At 36.3% G+C, this 24,312-nt stretch overlaps 1 protein-coding gene across 3 annotated transcripts in view; it reads left to right on the top strand.

The window, feature by feature from the left end:
• DSC1 (desmocollin 1) overlaps positions 1–24,312 on the top strand; it is a 357,277-nt gene that overhangs the window by 316,852 nt on the left and 16,113 nt on the right. For all 3 annotated transcript variants that reach the window (XM_047828394.1, XM_047828396.1, XM_047828397.1), the window contains 7 exons: positions 12,211–12,295; positions 13,654–13,856; positions 15,063–15,182; positions 16,184–16,339; positions 21,338–21,482; positions 23,024–23,190; positions 23,707–23,841. In XM_047828394.1, the coding sequence (XP_047684350.1) occupies positions 12,211–12,295; positions 13,654–13,856; positions 15,063–15,182; positions 16,184–16,339; positions 21,338–21,482; positions 23,024–23,190; positions 23,707–23,841 (1,011 nt within the window). The remainder of the gene's footprint in view (positions 1–12,210; positions 12,296–13,653; positions 13,857–15,062; positions 15,183–16,183; positions 16,340–21,337; positions 21,483–23,023; positions 23,191–23,706; positions 23,842–24,312) is intronic.

Genomic DNA, 24,312 nt, shown 5'->3' with positions numbered 1-24,312 from the left:
TTATGACACAACTAATAATATTAAAGATTTTCCCAATTTTGCCATTTCTTTTAACTGAAATTCACTAAGAGGTTTGCAGAATTTATTTATTTTTATTTATTTTTTTGTTTATTTTTTTGGCAGAGAGAGAGAGAGCGCATAAGCGGGGGAGAGGCAGAGAGAGAGGGAGACACAGAATCCGAAGCAGGCTCCAGGCTCTGAGCTGTCAGTACAGAGCCTGACGCGGCGCTTGAACTCACGGACTGTGAGATCATGACCTGAGCTGAAGTCGGACGCTCAACCGACTGAGCCACCCAGGCGCCCCAAGGTTTGCAGGATTTAGACATCTGAATTGTATGCTGAGATCATAGAGCACCTAACATCCAATTCTAGAAATTATGATTGTGAAAAAAACTTCTTGTCTTACAGCCTTGAATCTTCTGTTTTTCACTAATTTACTACTCAAATCAGTAAGCCAGATCTATGGACTTAATGGGCAAAAGATCTTGATTTGATTATATCTAAGGTCAATGGTGCAACCTTGGGCACATCCTTTTTCTCTTAGTTTTCTCATCTGGAAATGGAGGACTAAGTGAGATAATGTATATGAAAAGGTTTCATCAACTCTAATACAATATTTTAATACTTTTAAGAAAATGCTCTAAATTATAAAATGTGAAGAAAAAAAAGTAAAACCTAAACAACTAATAACGTTAAGAGCTCTGTTTTTCATGGTCTTTAGTATCAGGGACCTAGAAAATGAATTAAACAAGGCTTCCTGTTCTTTTTGGTAAAAGCAGTGTTACATTCAATCAAACTTTCCCAGGTTGGTCTGGACACTTATAAGGTGTGCAGCTCAGAGGAATTATTCCACGTTGACTTATAGTGTTTTTTCTTAATCACCTGTGAAATAAACATGTTTTTATTGAGCTTCCTTTTATTTTAGCCATGCAGAGTGCTTTGATCACGTTGAAAATCTTTGAGTTCTCTCTCTTTTTGTGCCATTGTTTATTGCCCTGTTGACATGGAATACCTTTTTCTCGTCCCATTTTTACTGATACATTCCTACACCTCTTTCAAGACTCATTTCAAATGTGATGTTTCTGGAAAGATCTCCCTGCCCCTTCTGCTCTGAGTTGGTTAGTTATGACCCCTTTGTGCCCCACTAGACAGTGAGCTTATTGTAGCCCTGTCACTTTCCACTTTTCTTTGGGCAAATCCTGATCTAGTGCATGGTACATAATGGGCACTGAGTACAGCTAGTTGCATCGATCATCCTACCCTCTTTTTGTCTTTTTCACGTCTTGTCTCTTTTTCTTACCCCTGGTCTTTTCAACTCTTATTATTTTGTAATGTTTTTGTCAAGCATGTTATTTTTAAACTTATAAACTTGGGGATTGTCTATTAATTTTTTTTTTACCATTACTCCTGTCTTTAATTTTGTGTCACAGAATTTAAAAACCCTGATACATTGTTCTGACACACGAGATGTATGCAATTATTTCATTTAAGAAAGACTAGAATTGTAGAATGTTCTACATTCCATTTTTTAAGTAGCATGACTCAACTATTCCATCAAGGTGTGTTCATTTTCTAGTATCTGTTTTCAGTACGATAGGTAAATAGGGCATTTTCCAGGCTTTCCATGAGCCAATGTAAGTTGCAGCCTGCTTCTCCTCTGTGACTTGGTTCACCCAATGATTGTCTTCCTAGACTTAGGTTCTCTTTCTCTTTCTCACTCTCTCTCTATAATATATAATGTATGATATACTATATAAACTTACATTTAGGTATTGAAATTATACATATATAAGAATATATAACATTTTACAACATCAGAGAAATTGGAACAATGCAAAACCTAAATATTCCTCTCAAGCCCAGAAAATAGAAAGTCACCAGAAATTATTCCCTGATTCCACTTCCTGGGTCGGCCCCATATTGTGTCTTCAGGTGTTCATGGTGTGAATCTGTATACCTTCCTCTCCAGTAAGATCAATATCCATCCTCCTCCCTTGACCAGAATAGTCCACGGGATAGAGTGGTATAGCAACACACGCTCTAGAAGTCAAATCATTTGGTGTAAAATAACAAACACTGCCAGGGCTTAAGCAAAGCATACCATACTCGTGCTTTCTTTTCAGAATAGTAGTAAAAAAGCAACAGTTAGCCTAACAGTCTAAGCTAAGCTGAAGTAACTCTGAGCTTTTTCACTGCGCCTGAGACCTCTGACCTGTTTTAGGAAGCACGCAGTGCACCCATGCACATCTTTGAAGTATGGGCAGAAAGTGTCAGAAACATTTTAGTTCCAATTCATATAGGGCAACTTTTACCAAAAGATAGCATGGTTTACAAAATGTTTCTCTATCCACGCAGGGGAACATTGTTTTGTTTGATCACGCAGAGCAGTTTCTGCTTTCCATTCCCATCTTTCGAATTATCTTCCAGTGTGTAAGAAATAGCAGCGGTTCATAACCACCCTTGTAAAGACCAGCAGTCTAATTCCTCATCTTCACTTAGACCCATGAAGCAACAGAGGACCACTGAGATGACAGTCCGGTCAATTAACCTTAGATAACGACAAATTCTTAGAGGTGCTTCATGAAATACTATACAGGATCTGATCAAGAGACATTTATTTTTGTTATATCCAAAACAAGCTGCAGAAACCTTGGTGAATGGCTTTTATTTTCAGTTCAATAACACATACATTAGAAATGGTTCCTTGGGGAGCGTGGGTGGCTCAGTCCACTAAGCATCCGACTCTGGTTCAGGTCATGATCTCACGGTTCGTGGGTTCGAGCCCCATATCGGGCTCTGTGCTGACAGTGTAGAGCCTGGAGCCTGCTTCGAATTCTGTATCTCCCTCTCTCTCTGCCCTTCCCCCACTTGCACTCTGTCTCTCTCTCTCTCTTAAAAAATAAACATTAAAAAAAGTTTAAAAAAAGAAGAAATGATTCCTTTGACTATGTGTCACATTTTCTATAGAAATTACAACATTTACATTGCAATCTAGCCAACAAATCAATTTATAAAACTCTAGGTGACTTTTATGGATGTTGTTTCAGAAAATATCAATAGTTTCTCAGGGAATATTCGCATTTCAAAGGATTAACAAGGCAAAACTATTTTGTATTGTCATCAGATTCAGTTACAAATATAAAAAAGGCTAAAAACTAAAAATATAACAATCTTCTTATCTCAAAGAAGCAGCTCCATTGAAAAGAGTTTTAATTATTAACTGGTTTGGTTTACTTCAAACGCACTACTATCCTTATAGTTCCAAATATGTGTTAATATATTAAAAGAATATATATATATCATGAAAAAAATGCAGTGGTTTAGCAGTTCTGAAAAGAGCTCGACATCATGATCAGACAAATGATTCAGATTAAAATGATAACGTCATATTTATCAAAATAGGATTTTTAACAAAATGCCAATATTCAATCCTGGCTAGGATGTTTATTGTTTGTGTTCACGTCAGTCAGAATGTGCATCAGTGCTCTGCTTTGGGGATGTAGGTTGGCTTTATATACCAAGAGCCATTAAATCTCATTATCTTTTGACCTAGAATGTCTATGTGTAGGACTCTATCTCAAGAAATGATCCTAAATCCAGAAAAGGCTTTAGCTTTCAGGATGGTTTTTGTAATAAGAAAAAAAATTTGGAGCAACTTAAATTCTCAATCTTAGAGAGTGGTTAAAGCAATTGTAATGTGATTATTTGAAGGAATTTAATACAGTCATTGACATATCTATATAGGACTTGTCACAATATGGGACAAATGTTTGTTTTATTAAATGATTAAAGGGAAAATGTATTCTACAAAGTTAAATTAAAGCACAATGTAACAATGTTTAAAATTCTATACACAGAAACTAGATTGGAAGATATGCGATGGAAGATTACATTTAGATCATGGGTGAAGGTCTCCTCCCTAATTCTCTATCTTAACAAAGTTTAGGTAGTGATTATACATATTCTTATCCATAAAAATCAACATTTAATAACATTATTTTTAATATTTAAGATAAATAATTGACAGTAAGATTCCGTGTACCATAGAAAAAAAAACAACACACTTTTCAAACATTTGACTTTGAAGACCAACAACAACAACAACAAAAAATTGGAGGAGATTTCAGGAAGTGAATAAAAGTCTAAAATATTCATTATGTTCATTTCGCCAAGATTTTAATCCTAACTACATCATATGAAGTACTTTAATTTTCAAAATATGTAATAGATTTTAAGCTCCATGAGGGCAGAGGTCATGTTTTCTTCAGCTTTCTATCATAAGTATCATGGGTAGTGCTGAGAGTACAGAAGCTGTTGATAAATGATTTGATGCATAATAGGTATTATTGAAATGACAATAAAGAAAAGGTCAGTTTGGTGGAAATTTTCTGATTTGCCTGCTTATCTACAATATTTCTTGTTCTGTCAATAGCCCACAGTTGTTTTGGGCAAGGGCTTCTCCACCACTTTTTGCCTACGTGGTCTGGCTTGATCCTTGATGTTCAACTCATGGATTTAACCAGTGGAACTGTGTTTTGCTCAAACTATTGGAAGCAAGACACGCTTTTTAAAGTATGAATTACTAAACTGATAGAAAATAATCTTAGAGCTTCTGGTGGCCATCTTTGGCTCCACTTTAAGGAAATTGAATGACAAGAAAACCAACACAAAGAAAGAGCTAGGAGATGGACACCAATAGCTTGGTGAGATCCTTTGATCATTTGCTTTGAGCTATGCCTGAATCCAAGCTATCCCTGGACTTTCCAATTACATGACCTAACAAATCCCTTGTCCACAACTATTTTGTTTTATTTTGTTTCTCTTAAGCCAGTTTGGGTTATGTGTGAGTGCTGAATAGAGTTCTAAATTAAACAGAGACTTTATGCTGACATTTCTTATCATAGGTTTGCCAACAGTTTTGAGAATAATGAGAAGTAGTCATTTTTAATGAAAATTGATCCGTATTCTATGCCAGCAGCCTGAAGAAATCATTGCCAATAGTTATCAGTACTTATGAATTACTTCTAGTTTTCAAGAACCTTTTACCCAGATAAAAGTTTCTGAATCCAAAGGAATTTAAGGGGCTTTCTACTGCAGTACATTGAACTCATGAACCCTCATGAATGTGTTCTCTATAGCCATGACTTCTTTTTCCTTTGTTCATATACTTCTACCCTCACATTTTAACCCTCATTAACCCTGTTTTTCTGTCATCTTTGGTCATGTATATTTAACACAAAGTGCCTTGTTATGGGCTCATCAGTGTATACAGATTCCTACCAGTTCAGAGTCTTTTGAAAGAAAATTGGGTCCTCTGACAGAGATAATAATTCTGTCAATAAGTGGTTATTCTAAAGCTTTGAATTTATTCATAAACAACACTTTCCACAAGTTGGCTGTGTATAAACACTTCTTATGAAATTTGTCACTGTATTTCCATGAGACACAATCTTGAAAATTTAATAGAAGACATATTTTCTCAACATGCCTTCCATAAGTTAAAAATTAAAGACTTATAAGGGCCATGTGAGTCCTTAGATTTAAATCTTTCTCTGTAGGGCCATAAATCTGTGGTAGAAAACAGATTATGCAATGCTTACATATTTAATTTTTTTCTTCTATAGGACTCTGCATTTAGAATGTAATCATTCTCTATTTTTTTTTTTTAAGTTTATTTATTTATTTTGAGAGAGAGCAAGAGCAGGGAAGGGGCAGAGGGAAGGAGAGATAATCCCAAGCAGGCTTTGCACTGTCAGAACAGAGCCCAATGCGGGGCTAGAACTCACGAACCGGAAACCAAGAGTCCGACCCTTAACCTAGTGAGCCACCTAGGCGTCCCTCATTGTCTGTTCTTAATTTCTAAGTTTCTAAGACATTTAATATTTGCCGTGGTGCCTCCTTTTACCCTATATTTTGAACTAGAAAGAAAACATTTGTGCTTTCCTCCACAAAGTTGTGCTTTTAAAAATTTTAATAAGATGCCTGTCTTCCTTTTTCTTTTTTTTTTTTCTGTATATGGTGCTTATCTTTTAGCAGAGGTGAGACCCCCATATTGGACCCTTAAATATTTGTTCCATGAATACATCTGTTTGTGTATCTTTAGATAGCTTTTACATAAGAGACCTTGTATTTGCAATAAGTTTGTGTTTGTTTTACTTGAAGTGCAATCTCTTTAACTTTTTATTGCATACATAGGCAATTATATGGTATAAAATATTAGTGCTTGCTATGAGCCAAACACTGTTCAAAGTGCTTTCTGTGTATAATCACATTTATCCTCATAATAATCTATAGATTAGCAGCTATTATTACCCCCATTTTATAGATGAAGAGTCTGAGGCGCAGAAGAGTTAAGTAACTCGCTTAATGGTATATTGCTAGCAGGTAGTAAAGACAGGGGTTGAACCCAGGCATTCTAGCTGCAGAGTCTAAACTCCTAATCTGCAAAATCTGAGCTTTTAACCACTGTTCTATGCTATCAGTCATTCAGTTATGCTGGTAATTTAGGCATAGATTAAAACAAAATACAACAAACACACACATAAAAATGAAAATAAAATAGAGCTCTTTCTAAAAAATATATATTATAAATATGTTTAAGTATACATGCATTTAAATATACACTTAGATAATCATGCCCAAACATACACAGAAAGAATTACCTTTGGATCTACACATATACTTTTTTATTCCTATTTCTATATTTCTATTCTTTTCTCCCAAAGTATCAAATATTAACATATCCAATTAAAGTGATTTTATTTTCTCAGAGCCAAATTCCAATGCAGACACAAAATATATGTGTCAGTAGCTATACCTTTGGCAATATATACTACAAGATATCTCTCAGTTCTTCTTCCATGGTCTTTTATTTCCCAAATATTCCCAGCCTCCAATTTCAAAGAAGCGGTTATATTATTATTCCCACGTTTATATGCAAGAAAGAATTGCTCCCACTGTGAAATAATGAAAAGAAAATCTTTCATACTTTCTTTCTCATCATCACGGGTATTGGGTTGTGCCTTTACTCTTCAGTTGGACACGAGGTAGAAATGTCAGTAGCAGGAGCAAGGGGAGTAATTTCACTTATAAGAATTTATAACATAAATGCATTACATAAATGCAAACAAGCATTTCCCTTGACTATAGGATGGCTGTCCAAAAAAAGAGGCCAGAGGAGCACCTGGGTGGCTCAGTCGGTTAAGCATCTGACTTCGGCTCAGGTCATGATCTCATGGTTCGTGCATTCGCGCCCCATGTCAGGCTCTGTGCTCACAGCTGAGCCTGGAGCCTGCTTTAGATTCTGTACCTCCATCTCTCTCTGCCCCTCCCCTGTTCACGCTCCGTGTCTTTCTCTCTCAAAAATAAATAAACATTAAAAAAAAAAAAAGAAGAGGCCAGGTGCCCACAGTATTCCAGAATAATGGGCTGCCATTAAGAAGCATAGATTATAACTGCTTCTGAATACATTTTACTAGTTCCAACCTGACTTATTGTTGAGCAAGGCTGAACTCTTACTTGCCTGATCATCACTTTCTGTTCCTTTTCAACATATGTGTATATACTTATCATCGAAATAGCAGGAGAGAGTGAAAAAGTGGCCTTTTGGAGGCAGTCAGGCTTGGGTTCCAATGTTAACTTCTTCTTCATTGGGTCAGTGGGCAAAGGATGATCACATACTTTTTCATGGTTTTATCATTTGAAAGGAGCCCTCACTGGGCTGTTTGAGAGGATTCACTGAAATGCCTGCCACATCCTGATTTTTAGCAGTGGCTCAGGAAGTATGAATTTTAGTTCCTTCTCTATACCCTATATTAAACAATTACCATTTGAAAATATTTACCTTCCTTTCCTAACTTCCATCACTGCTGATGGGTGCAGTCAATACTGAACTCACTGAGTTGTGATAGGAGAAATGATGCTGCAGTTCTCCTTGCAAGGGTTATTAGTTTTCAAAAGACTATACTCGATGGGGGTGCCTTGGTGGTTCCGTGGGTTAAGCAATCTGACTTTGGTTTCGGCTCAGGTCACAATCTGACGGTTCGCGAGTTTGAGCCCCATGTTGGGTTCTGCACTGATGACGCAGAGCCTGCTTGGGATTTTCTCTCTGCCCCTCTCTCTCAAAACGAATAAAGTTAAAAAGAAAAAAGAAAAACAAACAAACAAACAAAAACTAACCTCAGTGGAATATAGTACTTTTGGGCTAGGATATCTTGCATGTAATGTGTAAGTAATTCGGATGAACGGAGTGATTTTAAAGAGAGTTGGTTCCAGATCATAGTTGCTCTCAAATAGGATAGTCAAGGAAGAAAATAGATTGCCTCACGATGAGTAACAAAAAAAGAAGGCAATAAAAAAATTATCTGCCAGCTATTTCCTTATTCTCTAACTTTTATGAGGTCTATGTACACTCTGCTAAATTCTTGGTGACACCTCGAAGACCAAACCACAGTGGACAGACAATGACGGGGGTAAACACAGAGAAGTTGCTGCTGTGACCGGAGCGCCAGATCTCCTGCAGAACTGTGGTGCTGTCTGAGGCAGACAACACCTAAACGCTGAGATAGGGAGATAAGTTCTGATGGCTGTGATTACACATGCATATGTCCCCTGATTTGCCAAAACGGCAGCTGAGGAGGCATCACTTCCATGTAAGGAGTTTGTGCACCATTTGTGTTTGTACCTAGGGGCAAGACAGGTTAATAAGGCCAAGAAGAAGGAGGGGAGGACGTGGGAGTGGGTAATAACCGGGGAGCATCAACCTGGGGGGAAAAGGAGGAGGTTTGAGGATGGAGGGTGTTCCCTCTTGCTTCTGCCTATGTGTCAAGTGGCAGGAGAAATTTTGAAAGCTGTGAGGAGGAGCTAGTGACCGGGCTTTGGGGTGTTTTGTACCCCACCCTCCCCACTTGTAGGAAAACCTCTTTACATTCAGAAGTAATTGAATTGGAAGGAGGAAGACTGACCTGGGAATAGGAGGAAAGCAATTCTCCCGCGGCTCCATCTCCTGTCTCTTATCACTGGCCTCCTGACTCTCTTCCAAACCAAGCTCGGCTGCATCAAGGTGGCAGCAGAAACACCCCGCACAATTGCCAGCCATTGGGAATCTGCTTAAGCCACCCTGTGCATCCCAAGCTGCCCTATTATCCAGCCACCATCCCTGACCATTGGGACCACTTCTGATGGCTGTGGCCTCTGCTGCCCCAGGGAGCATCTTCCGTAAGCAGCTCCTTTTCTGTCTCCTGGTGAGTAACAACCAAAGGATCAAGGAATTCATGCATGTTACTACGCGCTTCCTCCCTCTAGTTTGGGCTTGAAAGGGAGCAGGGGTGGCAGTGGAAGGCCCAGAAGATAGACTGAGAAAACAAAAACAGATCTGAGAAAAACCCAAGCAAGAGCTGAGATACATGTGACCCGGGATAGCAGGTGTTTTGTTTATTCTTCGCATGCCCACTGCCAGCATGTTGAAGTTTTTCAAGGGAATCCCTGTTCAATCTTGCTGTGGTGTTTTCCTAAGGAACATTGGAGTGAATTCATTCCTTGGGCATTTGTCCCAGAAGGTTCTGAGGTTTCCTCTCACTACCAGTCATTAAATGTGCTGTAGTTGTTTGTCACGCTTAGTTCCACTGAGCTGCAAGAGGAGGAGAAGGAAGTCTGGGTGGGGATGTGTATTATCCAGGACTTTCATTTTACCCACCCGAAGCTAAGAGAAGTGCAGAACTCCCAGTTCAAGCAAGGGCTTTAACTTGAGAAAAACAATAAAGAAAAATGTGACAGCCATTGAAAACAATCCATGACCTTGGCTTCCACTTGGGTTTTCATAGCTTCATAAGTGTGTACTCAGGTGCTATTTTTCTTTGGCGGGGATGAGGGAGAGGAGACTTGTCCCATATCTCCATCTGGCATTTCTGAGCTGTGCATTTTCTTTCTTTCTCTCTCTCTCCATTTTAGTTTCAGAATTTAAAGATTTTACTGTATGGGGATAAACATTTTCTCCATATAAATATATGATGCAGGGTTGGTGGTCAGATTCTCATTCTGTAACTGCCTGGGGGAGACAATAACAAAAACATCAGAGACCACCTTGAGTTAGCAGTGGGTAAAATGTGGTGAAAGATTTTTGAGGGACTCGTCCAGTGTTCTTTTGCTTCTGGTCTCTTCTGTGTCCAGTATCCTTTGGATCATCCCTTGCCCATCCATCCCTAACCCCCATAATAATTAAAAGGTGTCTGACCCCAGCTCCCTGTAAATCATTAAGCTGTTAATTTAAGTTGAAGACTGGAGTAGTACTTCTGGTGACCTCCACTGGCTTTGCCTACAGAGGCAGAAGCAAACAAGTGGGGATCATAGGGCAGGTAGGAAAGAAGATGGTTGTGGGAGTAGGGATGTGGCTATATCCTATGAGAATAATGTATGTGTATATATAGGCTAGACATGTGTATACATACAAACACGTACATATACAGATACAGATGTGCACACACACACACACACACACACACACATATATATATATATATTGTCAATTACAAAATAGTCTTTCTACATCATATATTGAGATCATTACTAATAGAATTCTTTATGTTCTGAAAGTTCTTGAGATATAAATGTAGTTTATTCCTTGGCATTAGGGATGAGTATATTAAAAAGTCAAATAAATAAGAATGTCTTATGTTTAAATACCTACCTTGTGCTAGACACTGAGTTTGTAACAGAGAATAAGGCAGGTGTGTTTTTTCCCCTTAAGTAACTTGCAAGCTCTTGGAAGAGAGGCCTGGAAACAGAAAGATCATTAGGTGACTATATGATCAGCCTGCTGTTACATTCCAAGAAGGAAAATGTGTGGAGTTGTAAAAACATTACAGGGAAGCTAAAAAAAAAAAAAAAAGTAATATAATTAATTAATTAATTAATTAAACTGAGTACAAATGTAACTTTTTAAATTCCAGTGTTTGGTATTATTTGCCTAACAGTGTTTTTGTAAAACTACAAACTATTTAAATAGGCTGATGCAGTATATCCAAGTATGGATGATAATGCCCTCTTTCTCTCCCAAATAATAGGTCCCATAACTAGAAATATGTCCTCAGAAAAAAATCATAATAAAATTGACCTGTTTCTGGGAAATCTAGCCCTGCTCTATCTTGTATTTAAACAATCAAAAAGCAGTCATAGTGGTAAACAGGAGAGAAGGCAAATAAATACAGAATGTGAAGAGAAAGAAGCAAACTATATTTTGAACCTGACGATACTTTTATTTATTTTTTATTATTTTTTTAAATGTTTATTTACTTTTGAAGGAGAGAGAGACAGAGCATGAATGGGGGAGGGGCAGAGAGAGAGGGAGACACAGAATCCGAAGCAGGTTCCAGGCTCTGAGCTGTCAGCACAGAGCCCAACGCGGGGCCCGAACTCACGAACCGCGAGATCACGACCTGAGCCGAAGTCGGACACTCAACCAGCTGAGCCACCCAGGCGCCCCCTGATGATACTTTTAAACTAATAACTTTTTCCCCCAAGTGGTCTGTCTTTTTTCCTTTGACTATCTAGCTGTTTAAAACAATAGTTGTGTCTTGAATTTAATTACAGATCTTTACCCTGTTGAAGGCTACTCTCTATATTTTGAATTGTATTTCTTTTTAGACTAGTTTTTTGGTTTGAGATCATTTAAACTTTGATGTTTATGCCAAACCAGTCCCAGGAGCCACCTGAGATTAGTGAATATTTGTGGGTGGTGTTCGTTACAAGGTTAAAAAAAATCCTCCAATGGTTTCTAGCCTTAATCAACTACAATCTCAAATTGTGTGGGGTTGTGGAAATAATTTGTGTATAAATATTGGATCATTAAATTCTCAAGTTAAGTGCTTTCTTCACGCTAAGAAATCACAGTAACATTTATAATTTGCCTTAGAGATGATAACCTTTATATAAAATCAATGGTTTGTAAGCCATTTCTTACAAATGACACAATATGATTTGGGTTCTAAGAACTACTATTCACCCTAATTTTTCACTGATATTGAATGACTATGGTGCCCCTAAAGCCATTTCCTTTGCTCTTCCCTTTTAAAATGAATATGAAAAATGCTGAAGGACTAGAAGATAAATTTGTTTCTGAAATTGACACGATTTTTATCAATAAGACAAAACTGTAACGTGAAAGTTTATGATCAAATATAATTCCTGATTTTTTTTTCTTTTTTCTTTTTTGAGGTTTTAATATTATCTTGCGATGCTTGTCAGAAAATTTCTCTTCAAGTTCCTTCTCATCTTCAGGCTGAAACACTTGTAGGCAAAGGTGAGAAATAGTATTAAAACAGTATTATAGTTTTCACTGCTATATCGAGCTTCAGGGTGCTCTAGTAAACTTTGGGATAAAGCCATGTAGTAGCTACTTGGCATTAAAATTCGACATAAAATGAAAGATGGACTACTCTGTTTTGGTAGCGGTTAGAAACAATTAAAGTACCAAGTTAGCTGTATACTTTTTTTGCCAGAGAGTTAGCAAACATCAAAGCTCTAAATTGGCTTAGTTCAAATGAATAAAGGCACCAAAACCAGAAGCATATCTTAATCCGTATCAGCTAATCTGCTGCCAAAATTCCAAAGCCAGTTGTTCTTTAATTGATTAGATATAAAACAAATGTGTCAAAATTTAAATGCCCCCACAATTGATTAGATATAAAACAAATGTGTCAAAATTTAAATGCCCCCACATCATATTTGTGCTTAAGGTTGATTATAATGAACAAATATTCACCAAGAATTTGTGATCTGTGATCTATGACACAGAATAGCTTGTGAAAGTCAAAATTGCAACAAATCTTACTCTCAGAGCCGTCCCTAAAGCGTAGGTTGGTTGGTCCGAGTCCAAGGCTCACATTCCTTCCATCAAGGTTTTTCATTGGCCTTAAGTTTACATCTTCAATACAGCAGTGGTATCCTTTCCAAGACAGACATCGTTTGCCCAGTGCTTTGAAGTTTTAAATTAATCCACTGCCTTATACCTTCTAAAAACACTTAGAAAGATAAACAATCTATATTTTATAGACATATAGCAAATATGCTAAATATGTTAAATGTGAATCTGTAAAGGAAATATTTTGATAACAACCACAATATATACTAAGTATTACTTAAGTATAGACTAGTTTTCTTACTTTTTGCAAGATAGTTTTAACTACCAAAGATTATTGCAAACAAGCTCCAAATTTACTGATATCATACAGTTATACTACATAGAAAATGATAAATTTGTGTATATATATATATCTGCTATATATATATATACACACACAAATTTATATATATGTGTATATGTATACACACACACACACACATATATATATATATATATATATATATATATGTACAAACCCATAAATAAGAGTTCAAGTGGAAACAGTAAATCCAGGGACACTAGGAAAATATTTTATATCTATTCACAAATTAATTTATGATGAAAATACTAGAAACCATGACTCCATTTATTTATTTAATTTCCATGGCTCCTAAATTTTATAATAGTAGGTACTCAATAAATTCCAAGGGTAACCTCCCTCTTGCTGCTTCTCAAGCACTCACAGTTGCCAGTCCTGTAAAACTTGTTCTATTCCTGTTTTATTTTACAAATTACTGTGAATTTCTTCCCTGCAGTGAATCCAAAAGAATGCTTCCAGTCAGCCAGCCTAATCCTGTCAAGTGATCCCGACTTCAGAATTCTGGAAGATGGCTCCATCTACACAACACATGACCTCATTTTGTCTTCTGCAAGGAAAAGCTTTTACATTTCTCTTTCAGATGACCGGAGACAGGAACAGAAAGAGATAGAAATTGTACTGGATGTGAGAGGAAAGAAGGTATATAGGTCAAGACTTAAGTGTAATACTCTGCTTTATGAGAACTCTTCATTTCATAGATTTCCTTCCACGTTAAAATCATTGTTCCCGAATGCTCGCTTGTTTGTTTATTCTACTTCTAATTAACTTATGTAAAGACTAGACAGTTTTAAGGCGTGGGAGAGCTATTTGCAAAATGGTGTAAGAATGAACAGCTCTGGGGCCGGGGAGCAAACTCAGAATATCATAGGTTTCAGATAGTGGTTTGAGGTGTGGCTAAAAGCACAACCAACCTGAAGAACAGGCAGGGGTGGGTCTAAAACTCAGTGGAAATGGATTCAGGTTGGAGGTGTGGCACTCTACCCTGAGTGGCTTTCTCCCAAGTGACTATGGGTTTCAGTCTCTTTAAAGAGATTCTCTAAAGCTTACTCCCAATTTAATAGACAATTCCACCGGTCCGTTTCCTTAGAGAATGAAGTATAGCCAGTCCACAAGATTGGTTTGAATGTTCTGGCTCTAGGCTCATTTTCCCGAAGTGAGTAATAGTGATCAAAGAGTGGGAAGGGAGAGGTTACTGAAATTCACATAGGTCTCACTTTAACCAAATTCTGCCCAATGAATCGGTTTTATGAAATAATTTATTAATAAGTGATTTGATTTATGGGAGACCCCCTCTAGTTAAATTCCTTTGGATTATAAGAATTCTTCACCAAATTTAGAATATGCTTACATATTAATATGCATTACATATATTACAAATTTAGGAAAAGGCTTGTAAAACATTATTTCTTATTAGAGAGTTTTCACATTACATAAAATAAAATATACTTGAACAAATGCTGACCTCTGTCTCTGTATAGTTATACAAATGCTTCGCACCATAGTTAGTATTTTAAAAAATGTCGGTTGTACCACTCCTAACGGAATAAAACTAATTTTTAGCTTTTGTTAACAGATTACCTATTTTTAGGGGGTATATACTCCTCAAGATGGCATCTTTCATCCATGCCTTACAAAGTTCTAGTTGATTAACTCATTAAATCAGGTGAAACAGGTTCCTATGTGTGTGTATGAATCTTAGTAATACAAAACAGAAATGGTGAGGGTATTACCTGTGATCTTGTTATGTACAACTCTTACTTATTTTCCTCATGTTAATGTACATGTGAAATTCACAGTTCCTGATGACAGGCAGTATTGTATTTCTTCATGTCTCATCGCACTCAGGTTCCCAAGAAGAGACACACAAAAGACCCAGTTCTCAAGCGCAGCAAGAGACGATGGGCCCCTATTCCCTGTTCACTGATGGAGAACTCCTTAGGTCCATTTCCGCAACATGTTCAGCAGGTACATTTTACCTCATTTGACTTTGTAGAGTGGAAGGTTTTTGCTTGTTTATTTTTAAAATTTTGCTTGTTTATTTTAAAATTCAATCCATTTGAATTGAATCAAGACTTTAAGCTGTTTGTACTAATAAGGATCATCTATTCACCAGAACTAGAAAAGAATCAGTGTGTTTTGTCACTTTCCTCCAGAAATCATATTTAACATTCAGCGACAAGTTTCAGATACTGAGTTGTTGATGCTCTTGGGTCTATATCCAGATTCTCCTGAATAGTCTACCAGAATTTAGCATTCTTGGACAGAGGACATGCCTAGCAGATTTTGCATAATTCAACTGTCCCTTTCATTAATACTTATCCAGGGTGCCTAGCTGGCTCAGTGGGTAGGATATGCGACTCTTGATCTTGGGGTTGTGAGTTCAAGCCCCACGTTGTGTGTAGAGATTACTTAAAAATAAAGTCTTTAAATAAATAAATAAATAAATAAATAAATAAATAAAGTTATCCACACAGAAAAGACCAGTATTTTTGTTGATCAAAAAGGTGGCATCACTGCCAGATAGCTGGAGTGTAAAAGTAGGTCAGGTTTGAAATTATGAATTAATTGTGGAAGGAAAGTTGCATTATTTCTATTTTTTTTAATCAGAAATGTTTCCATTCCAAATAACTCAACACACTGAAATTGTTCCTATACTTTATATAGTAATAATAATTAAGTGAATAGGAATTGTAAAGGTATAGCTCCAAGATTCCCATAAATATGCAGATCACTCAAAAGAATTTGGGATCCAATAGATGATTGAGTTTGTGGCTTTGCACGTTGCAGAAGATGAATAAGAATTTAGAAAAATATGGGAAATGATGAGAAAATAAGTAAGGGAAAGGAAGAGTAGGCGAATAGGAAAGAGAGGAAGTGCTAAAAATGGAAACATCACCACATATTAGGTTGAAGATGTTTATCATCACATATTTGTTCTTTTCCTAAATTGTCACTTATTGTTATAGGTCCAATCTGATGCTGCACAGAACTACACCATCTTTTATTCCATAAGTGGACCAGGCGTGGACAAAGAGCCCTTCAATTTGTTCTACATAGATAAGGACACAGGAGATATCTTTTGTACGCGAAGCATAGACCGTGAGCAATATGAACAGTTTCCGGTAAGATTATTGGATTGTTTATTCAGAATTACCTTTCAAATAACTGTATTAATATTTTAAATGCTGCTTATTTGCATATTAGAAGAATCAATTATTTTACTTAATATTTAAATATTATCAATATATAATATAAACTTCAAATTTCTGTTAGTAGCATTGATAAAGAAAGATAATGGATATCATAAGAGAAGAAAGGGGAGAAAATGTAATGATGGGGCACCTGGGTGGCTCAGGATGTTAAGTGTTAGACTTTTGATTTCTGCTCAGGTCATGATCTCATGGTGAGTTTGAGCGTGGAGCCTGTTTGAGATTCTCTCTCTCTCCCTCTCTCTGCCCTGCCCCTGCTTGCTCACGCTTTCTCTCTCTCTCTCTCTCTCTCTCTCTCTCTCTCTGTCTCTCTTTCTCTAAATAAATAAATAAACTTAAAAATCTTTAATGTAATGACAGAATTTTAAATGAAAGGCTTTGATCTATAGAATCTTGGGACAATAGTAAATTTTGTTGATCTTGAATTTCCCTATAATAGCATCGTTCAACTAGTCTCAACCCGACTGTACATTATAAATCACATGAGAACTTTCTAAACACTACTGATGCTCGGGTCATTTCCCAGAAATTCTGATTCAATTGTTCTGGGATGGGGCCCAGGCAATTAAAAATTTGAAGTCACCCAGTGTAATTCTAAACGTATCCTAAGATTGACATTCACTGCTTTAACTTCTTGAATAATATTGTGCTTCTTCTCTTCTCTCTGACTATCCTCCAGCCATGAAAACCTTTGATATTTATTTTCCTTCTTTGGTAATCCAGAATAAGTTTACCAATTCCTCTTAGTCTATCTAATTTGACCCAAAGGAAAATTTTAGCTCTTCTGAGAATTAAATATTTTTTTTTCTCTTTCAAACTTCACGTATTTCCTTATGTTCGGATGTCTAATCTGACATACAGGAGAAATTCAGAGTGAGTTTCAGGGAGATGATGAATTAAATTGTTTAAGCATTAGGATATGTGAATTATGAGTATAATGAAAGAACTCTTTGATAAAGGAGTACATAAAAGGGAAAATTATCTCATACTTGGGCAGTCCAGACAGTAACATCTTAGATATCTGGAACGTAAGTAGGAAGTGGTAGCCGCATAAAGGCAGCCTTGAAAGAAGTTAATGATTGGGGGTGGGGTGGGGTAGAGGGTGGACACCCTATCCTAAGGATGTCAAAGCACCGTACAAGGTGGTGAAATTTTTAGAACAATACTAACGGCCCACTTTAGGGATTTCATAATTAAATTAAATGATTGGATCAGAATGACGTATTTTCTTTATAATTTTATGCTCCACCCCAATTCTCTGAATAAACATATTTATTCATAATAATATCAAATCATTACTTTAAAAAATAGCTTACATATGGGTGCCTGGCTCCTCATTCAGTGGAGCGTGCCATTCTTGACCTAGGGGTTGTGAGTTTGAGCCCCGCATTGGGTGTAGAGATTAGTTAAAAAGAAAATCTTAAAAAAATAGCTTGCATGGACTCTTACAGGAAAGGTGTGTTAAGCATTATTGCAAACATTTTGATCTATCTAGAAAACAAATAAATAACTGATAAATATATAGATACAGATGTGTATATGTGTGTGCATGGGTGTAAACTTGTAAATTCTCTGCCCCTTTTATAGCTTCTTCACAAGAAGAAAAGACCTAACATTAGTAGTCTCTCTTGAGGAGAAAAAAAAGGTGCATACTCTGTATGCTACAACATACATTTCATTTCTTATTCTGCTGATAACATTCTGCTTTTGGATTTTGGAATTTGAAGGTCTTCAGCTGCTTCCCACTGGATCATTGCCAGTAAAAAGGAGGAGAGAATAGTTTAACTTTAAAAATAAGTTACATTGGGATGCCTCGTTGGCTCAAGTTGGTAGAGCATGTGACTCTTGATCTCAGGGCTATGAGTTTGAGCCCCACATTGGGTGCAGAGATTACTTATAAAAAAGTTACTTTGCTATTTTTTAACATCCTTTAAAGGACGAAGGAATAAAATAGTTTGGAGTTCATGCTTAAAGTGGCTTTTGGCTAATTTTTATTTCAGAATTACCAATATTTCTCTAGTTCCAATTAACATAGGATTGAATTGATATTAAGAAATATCACTTGCAAATTAGTAAGATTCATAAAAGAAAGTATAACAGATGTAAACATGATGCAAGTTCTGAAATCACTTGAGGCAATATAGAATGGAAGCCTTCTTTACCAACATAAAGGTGCAAATTAAAATAATATGTCTTTGCGGCACCTGGGTGGCTCAGTCAGTTGAGCATCCGACTTTGGCTCAGGTCATGATCTCATGGTTCTTGAATTCCAGCCCCACGTCAGGCTCTGTGCTGACAGCTCAGAGCCTGTACCCTGCTTCGGATTCTATGTCTCCCTCTCTCTCTGACCCTCCCCGGCTCACACTCTGTGTCTCCCTCTCTCTCAAAAATAAACAAACATTAAATAATAATAATAATAATAATAATAATAATAATATGTCTTTGCTTTCCTATCAAATCAATTTCACTCATTGCTTTATATTGGAAAGCTTATTTCTCTGGAAATTAGTAGATCTTCAGTATCTGCCACTTTTTCTTTTAGCCTTGGAAGGGTCACAACCTTCAAGAATCTGTTTCCTTCTGTATTTTATGGGCTTCTAATAGTTCTCTTACCTACCTCAGAGCTGTTGCCATCATTAAACACCATAATATTGGTGATATCAATATATAAACTGTAAAGCTCTTTAAAAACAATTCTAGTGGCAGATCGAACAATACGCATGCTATAGGATTTTGCCTTCAAAGTAGGATTTTGATGGGATTTCCCAACTTTTTGCATTTATATAACCTATATATAAATGTTATGTGTTAACCAGTTATTATTACTTGAAATAATTCAATTTTATTGATTATTGAGAACAAGTAACCATGAATCTAATTCAATACATATCCTTTTTGTGCTTCTGTTCTCTCACTTGCCACTTGTTACCATGTTTAATCTTGGCTTGTAAATATTTTTCTGGATGAGTCGCACCATTATTGCAGTTTGAGGAGTTTGTCTTAAACCATTAAATTCATCTTATCTTTCAGGGATGTGTATAAGGCCATTTTTTCCAAGTTTTTCAAAAAATAAGAAGAGGATTTTCTTCAATAATTCCAAGTTATATATGAAAGAAAGCAGTTATAAACACTTTTCTCTTTGAGTGTTGAGGATAATCTGTATCTTTTGTAAATGCATAGGGGAAAATTGGGTTTCAGTGTAATCCCTTACCTATCCAACCAGAGCCTTATTATCTTGCAACATGTGTTTCTTTTCTAGACTCATAGGTCTACCCATTGTCTTTATATGTATGTTGCAAATCACATTCTGTACCCACTCAGCTTTGGTGGCACTGCTCTCTCCATAACTCTGCTCAGTCAACATTAGATATCTTTCATTACAAGATCAAACTCAAGTCCCCACTTCTGTTGGCAACTATTTGCATCTTCTCAGAGATAAAGAAAATTTCAGCAAATTGCAGTGTGAAAGGGCTAAAAGAAATGAGATTCTCCAAGCTACAGAAGAATTCAAGGGAGAAACAATATCTCAAAAACACACCTGAAATGTAAATAATACTCTTCTAATTCAGCTAAAAATGTGACTAATTTTAAAGTATAATACTCTATATTATACTTCTTTTAAACAATATTCATATACTTGAATATATATGATTATTTCAGTATAAAATAATGGGAACTAAACTGTAAAACCATTACTATTATTGAGTTTTTGGAACTGTTGCTTTAATGACTAAATAAGAAAGTATATGAATAATTTCTTTATTATTGGAGTATAAATGGATTCCCCACGGGAGCAAGGCTATGCTTTAAAGTTTAGCTATATTCCTAATCTGGATCATCCTCTCTACAATAATGATTTCAGTTTTGATTTATTTTGGAGATACTTAACTCATCACTGGTAACAAAATAAAACCAGGTACCCAAAATAGTACCTGGGATTCTGTCTCACTTTCTCTCTGCCCCTCCCCTGCTTATGTGTGTGGGCTCTCTTTGTCTTTCAAAATAAATAGATTAACAAAATTTTTTAAGGATTTAAAAAGAGATAATGGATGCCAGAGACACAGAAATGCCATAATCCCTAGAGCTTGGCAACTAATCAGGCTATTGAAAGACAGGGAGGAGTTAAATACCTGGAATTTTAATCCTGGTTGATTTTGGAAGATGGTCACAGCAGGACAATCAGGAAGAATTGATTGTTCCGAAGAACTGAATTAATACAGAATTTACCTTGGGCACATTTAGTTGGTACTGTCGGTGAGAAAAGCTATTGAGTTCAATGACTATTTATTGAACAATTGTTATGCATAAAGCATATAAGAGGTAGAAAGAAATAAATTGATGGTGTTTACAAGGAAAACACATTAAATCCCAGCTTTGGGGTCAAGGTATATTATTATGAGATTGAGTTTGAAATATGTATATGATTTTATTGGCACTTTTAATACATAACAAATATATATTTATGATAGAAAAATGAGAAAGTACAGATAAGTAGAGAAAAGAATTCATAATTGGATCACTGAGGATAGTTGATATCTATGTATACATCTCTGCAAATCTGTAAATAAATGGAATCCTGTTTTTTGTAGACTTAAAAAAAGTACTTGTCATTAGCATAAGTGGGGGAAATTTGTGTGCTCTAACAAGCAGAGGGCATGTGATTAATTCAGAGAGCAGAGTAGCCTCATTCTGGGGTGCATGGTACCTGGTGGGAGAATGTGAACACTACAAGAGTATCAAAGCCATAAGGTCATTGTCTGCGCTGGTGTGTTTTCCATCGCTTAAGTTCTTAGTTACATATTCTTTTGTGGAGGACTTTTTAAACATCATGTCTTTCCCCATCCACTAGGCCTAATTTTGTGTATCGTTTGTCATTTGAGAAGGAGCTGATGGTGTTTGTCTACCTTTCAGCTATATGCCTATGCAACCACTGCAGACGGCTACGCTCCAGAGTACCCTCTCCCCTTGCTATTCAAAGTTGAAGATGATAACGATAATGCTCCATATTTTGAAAACAAAGTGACTATCTTTAGTGTGCCTGAAAATTGTCGAACTGGTAAGTTCCCTTCTTAGAAAAACACTAGATTTTTGCTTTGATTCAGCTCCTCAGTCATGCTTGAAACACAAGTATGCGAAACATTTAAAAATGCTTGAATGTCACGGGTGCCTGGCTGGCTTAGTTGGAAGAGTCTGCGACTCTTGATCTCAGGGTTGTGAGTTTGAGCCCCATGTGGGGTGTAGAGATTACTTAAATAAATAAATATTTTTTCTTAAAATGCTTGAATGTCAAGGGTATTCTACATGAAACTTTGTAGTCTTACAAGATCATATACTCTTCAGAGGCAAACCTTTTTGTCCTCATTTCTTCGATGCTCATATAGAAGGCAGCTGAATCTGCTATGAATATGAACGTGTGACAGACAAATGCTGTTTATGTTTTATGATTTGACCATGTACATAGGTGTCACAGATGCCTTTATAAAGCAATAAATAATTTGAATCTTTACAAAGTTTCAATAAATTTTCAAGGACCCAGAAATAGATCATCTCATGGAAATGTTTATTTGACTTATAAAAATAAATATATTGCTTTAGTTGGCGAATTTTTCAGACAAATTAAAAAAGCTAAACTGGCTTCATGCTCTTAGGCAGCCAAGACTGTGACGTAGGCACATCAATGGGCATAGGACTATGAGGTTTATTTTAAAAAGAAAAAAGTTACAAGAGGGGTACCTGTGTGGCTCAGTTGGTTAAGCATCCAACTCTTGATCTCGGCTCAGGCCATGGTCTCACGGTTCATGAAATTGAGCCCTGTCATCAGGCTCTGTGCTATTCGCTAATTCTATTAGCTTAGAATTCTATTAGCTATTAAGTATATTAACTTAGAATTCTCTCTCTCCCTCTCTCTCTGCCCCTCCCACACATGCACGCTGTCTCATTCTCTCTCAAAATAAATAAACTTTCAAAAAAAGTAAAAAGTTGCAAGAAATGCCTCATCCATTCTATTGTCATTATGTATGCATGCATGTTTAATATTGTTCTTTCACAGTGAGTAGTTTGGTAAAGCAACATTTCTAATACACTGATTTCTGCGCCGTAAAGCTTGTCCAAATGATATTCAGACTGCTACACAGTGTATTAATAGTTACCTGCATTACTTGAATATTAACAATTCAGCACATTTATTAAAATATCAAAGTGTAAAATCTTTCTTATCATATTCAAAGCTGTGCTATTCCTCTAATTAACATTATCAAGTTCAGCTATAAAAGAAGATATATAGAGAAGGTCCCATCCAAAAATGGTCCATGAACTGGGGTGGTGGGTAGGGGGGAAGAATTTGAGAACCACTGCTACCAAGGGTGGGGTGGATATTCTCAAATGTGTGGAATATAAACCGTGTTATTCATAGTACCCACATAAGTGAAGTTTCCAAGTAAGGGGAGCTTGGAGTTTGGGAGAGCTTTAGCCACTCCACTAACCTGTAAAATCAATCCACTTGTGGTTTTGGGGAGAATATACTACAACCATGCCTTGTTTGTAATTCAATTATATTGCTCTTTTAAATTGTTGATGATATTGCATTTATCTAAACAGGAACTTCAGTGGGACAAGTGACTGCCATAGACCACGATGAACCTGACACTCTACATACTCGTCTGAAATATAAAATCTTACAGCAAATCCCAGATCATCCAAAGCATTTCTCCATACATCCAGATACAGGTGTCATCACCACAACTACACCTTTACTGGATAGAGAAGTAATGAGCTGATTAATTAATTTTACAATCACTAAGCTATATTTAAACTGATAATGAACTCCCAGAGAAGTTACAATAAGGCATCCTACAGCCACCTCCCCCAGCTGGCTTCTATACAGGCTGTCCTTAGGGCTTCTCTGATACTTTCTTTGTCTCTACAGAGATTCGGGGAAGGTACAAGATATTAGACAAGTTCTCACTTAAAATCATTGACCTAATTTGATGTGAATGATAAAATAGCTTTACATTTTAAAATGTTAGGTTAGGTACATCAGTTTTCTATTGTACTGACTAGCCAATCTCTTGTTCTATATTTATATTTAAGGTGGCCTTTTAAAAAAGTAAAATAAAATAAAATAAAATAAAATAAAATAAAATAAAATAAAATAAAAGAAGTGTAAAATAATAAGATCCTAAGCAATGGCTATGAGAATTATTAGTTATAGGAAATATAAGTGTTCATCAATGTACCTTTTTCTTTTCTTTTCTTTTCTTTTCTTTTCTTTTCTTTTTCAGAAATGTGATACATACCAGTTAATAATGGAAGTGCGAGACATGGGGGGGCAACCTTTTGGTTTATTTAATACAGGAACAATTACAATTTCACTTGAGGATGAAAATGACAATTCACCATATTTTACTGAAACATCTGTGAGTACATCTTTGTATTTGTTTACCAAGGTTCACTTACTTTTTCAAAAAAAATACACATCTGGAATTTGGTAGCTCTGTGAGACTACACATTTTTGGTTTTAAGAGCTACTGCTTACAGATGACATATAAACAAAAAAAGATTTTCTGTAACAATAATTGAAGGACCGGGCATTTCTAAATGCTAGGGAAAAAACTATTCTCTTGGCTGTCTAATGGCCTCTTAACCCTTGATGCTTGCTGTTCATGTATTCATCATTTTCTTGGATGCCAAAGTCTGTTAGTGATGCCTTGGATTTAAATTCCTTTTATAGAGTACAGGAGAAGAGGCCCTCTCTCTGGTATCTTTCTCACTTTAACTTCCTAAGATGTTAAAAAGAGACTAGATTTGTGTTTTCTGCTCTGCTGGGAGATCAGTAAGTACAGTGTGCACCTCCCCCCCTACCCCCCCACCGTCATCTATATGCAGAG

The sequence above is a fragment of the Prionailurus viverrinus genome, chromosome D3 (assembly GCF_022837055.1).
Source record: "Prionailurus viverrinus isolate Anna chromosome D3, UM_Priviv_1.0, whole genome shotgun sequence".
In the NCBI taxonomy this organism is placed as follows: domain Eukaryota; kingdom Metazoa; phylum Chordata; class Mammalia; order Carnivora; family Felidae; genus Prionailurus; species Prionailurus viverrinus.
The sequence above is the reverse complement of the archived record's forward strand: the minus strand, read 5'-3'. Positions and strand labels throughout refer to the sequence as shown.